Source organism: Elephantulus edwardii, unplaced genomic scaffold (assembly GCF_000299155.1).
Source record: "Elephantulus edwardii isolate Elephantulus edwardi_28Jun2011 unplaced genomic scaffold, EleEdw1.0 scaffold00375, whole genome shotgun sequence".
Lineage (NCBI taxonomy): Eukaryota > Metazoa > Chordata > Mammalia > Macroscelidea > Macroscelididae > Elephantulus > Elephantulus edwardii.
Window position 1 is genome coordinate 1,083,562 of NW_006400125.1, and position 2,385 is coordinate 1,085,946.

Below are 2,385 nucleotides of genomic sequence, written 5' to 3' on the forward strand. Positions count from 1 at the left end.
GATGCCGCGGGATCAGAGGGCAGGGGTCAGGAGGATGCCGCGGGATCAGAGGGCAGGGGGTCAGGAGGATGCCGTGGGACCAGAGGGCAGAGGTCAGGAGGATGCCACGGGATCAGAGGGCAGAGGTCAGGAGGATGCCGCGGGATCAGAGGGCAGGAGTCAGTCCCGTGGTTCCTGGGGAGCTGGTTCACCTTGTGAACCGTAGGACCTGGCAACAATAGGTAGCTGATCTGTATGACGTGTCTGGGGCGTCATCGCACCGAGTAGGGGGCCCACCTGTGCACACTTCCTAATGCTCACATTTTCTTCAGCACACCGAGTTCTAAGTCTGGCTGGCGTCGGTCTCTCCTGAGCCCGCAGCACCTTCCTGCAGCACCAAAGCCTCTCTTCAGGTGACAAGCCCGGGCAGGGACAGGCAGGACGGTGGCCCAGCCAGCAGACCGCGGATGAGCGCACTTGTGATTACGGGGAGTCGGTGGGGGTAACTGCATATTTCTCACCGCAGTCGCCAACCCCAGGCAGGGCCCGAGCACCGACCAGCAAGGCGAGCGTGGACACGCTTAGAAATCTGCAGGCAGCAGCTCTGTCTATAGGAAACCACCTCCGAGACCCCGCTTCCCTGTGGGCCGGCCTCGACCCCTCTGCCAGCCCCCCAGATCCTTCCTATGCCATCTCAGCGTTCGTTCACATTCCCAAACGCTGACCTGGCCGGAGTGCCCAGGCCGCAGGTCAGAGTGGCCCTCGGGCCTCACCTGCTCATCCGTGGTGAGCCGTTTCTCCTTTTTCTCAGCCATCCGAGTCTCCTGGCGGCCCAGGCTGACCTCTGCCTCTCTGCCCACCCCGTGGTGCCTTCCTGCTGAACTGAAGCCTCTTGTCAGCAGCCCCGACCCTGACAGGGCGTGGCGGGTACTGAACACGCAAACTCAAGGCCTTGCAGACCTCGCGCACTGGGCCCCTCAGCCCTTTCTGAATGAACCTGGCCTGAGCCATTTCTGGGGCTCTGAAGCTTGCCGGTGGGTGCAGGCCCAGATGAGGTCCATGTTCCTCTTTGCAGGGCACTGCCCAGCGCTCCTGCCTGCCCCCCAGTGTTTGCAGAAGAGCAGGGTGGACATAACCCAGGAGCGCCTGGCTGGAGTCTCACAGCTCAGCTCAGCCCAGCCCAGCGGAACCCCGACTGCCCAGAAGACAGTGACCTCACTGCTCCGGGGACAGTACAGCTGACCGCGTGTGCCCCTCAGCAGAGGCCGATGTGCCTGCATCTGTCATTTGGTAGAAGAAGGGAGAGGCCGGGGCTGGGCAGAGCCTCATGGGACTGGCCTGCCTGGCCTCCGTCCTGCCCGCGGGCTTGTCCACCACGCCTGAGAAGCCTCTGCTTTGGCCCCTGTGTGACGAAGCCAGCCCTCAGGCCGGTGCACACACACTGTTACATAAGTAACGTCTGCGCCCTGCTCTCTCCTCTCCCCCATCTGCTGCTACATCTCCATTCCTGAAATAACCACCCAGTGGCCCCCAGGGATCCTGGCCTCTCGCAGCCCACGCTCACGGGGTCTTCACAGACCCTGAGGTGTCCTGTCGAGAATCCGGGAGGATCTGGCCTGCCGTTCTCCTCATCTGCCCAAGCTGAGCACTATAAATAAAAGCTCAGCTGACGGGTAGCCAAGGCGCCTGGCTCAGCAGACGGCATGGAGGGAGACTCGTGAGTGGGAAGGCCTTTCCCGGGACGCTCCCTCTTTCCCGCTCACTGAAGATAGGATAGGAGGTGTTCCCCAGACACCAGGCTGACGTCCGCAGGGTGTGGGGCACAGGGAGTCGGGCCTCACTGGACCCTGATTGTGAGGCCCCCATGTCTGATGACAGAACAGAGAGGTGTGGGCGCGGCTGTGGCTCAGGGGGGCTGGGTGGAGCGCCACACCCACCTGGCCAGGTCTTTGCGAGGACATCCGAGGCCCATGTGTCACCCAGGCTTTGCCTGTCACCGGTGTTAGAGGTGTGCGTGGTGACAGGCGTGATGCTCAGTGAGCCAGAGGGAGCTGGGTAAATCCCACCTTTGTCCCCAGCTGTTTGTTCTCACCAGCCTCACGGAGGGCTGACTCGGGGAGCTGGGTAGAGGGACTGGCTGGGAAGCTAGCTACCTGGCTGACTGGCAGAGGGGCTGCCTGGGAGGCTGGCTGGGGGTGGGGGGACTGGTGGAGGGGCTGGCTGGAGGGTTGGCTGCGGCTGGGAGGCTTGCTAGAGGGTTGGCTAGGGCTGAGGGGCTGGGGTGCTGGCTGGAGGGTTAGCTGGAACTGAGGGGCTGGCTGGGAGGCTGGATAGGGGCCTGGCTGGGAGGCTGGCTGGAGGGCTGGCTAGGGGGCTGGTTGGAGGGCTGTCTGGGGCGCTGGCTGG

At 63.5% G+C, this 2,385-nt stretch overlaps 2 protein-coding genes across 2 annotated transcripts in view; one reads left to right on the forward strand and one right to left on the reverse strand.

Moving 5' to 3' along the window:
* ADCY2 (adenylate cyclase 2 (brain)) overlaps positions 1-2,385 on the forward strand; it is a 388,416-nt gene that overhangs the window by 151,334 nt on the left and 234,697 nt on the right. The window lies entirely within an intron of this gene.
* The window catches only part of LOC102870673, a 27,639-nt gene that overhangs the window by 17,475 nt on the left and 7,779 nt on the right, over positions 1-2,385 (reverse strand). The window contains exons 2-4 of the mRNA XM_006902168.1: positions 2,072-2,168; positions 1,743-1,847; positions 705-889 (exon numbers count right to left, since the gene is read on the reverse strand). Of these exons, the coding sequence (XP_006902230.1) occupies positions 705-889; positions 1,743-1,847; positions 2,072-2,168 (387 nt within the window). The remainder of the gene's footprint in view (positions 1-704; positions 890-1,742; positions 1,848-2,071; positions 2,169-2,385) is intronic.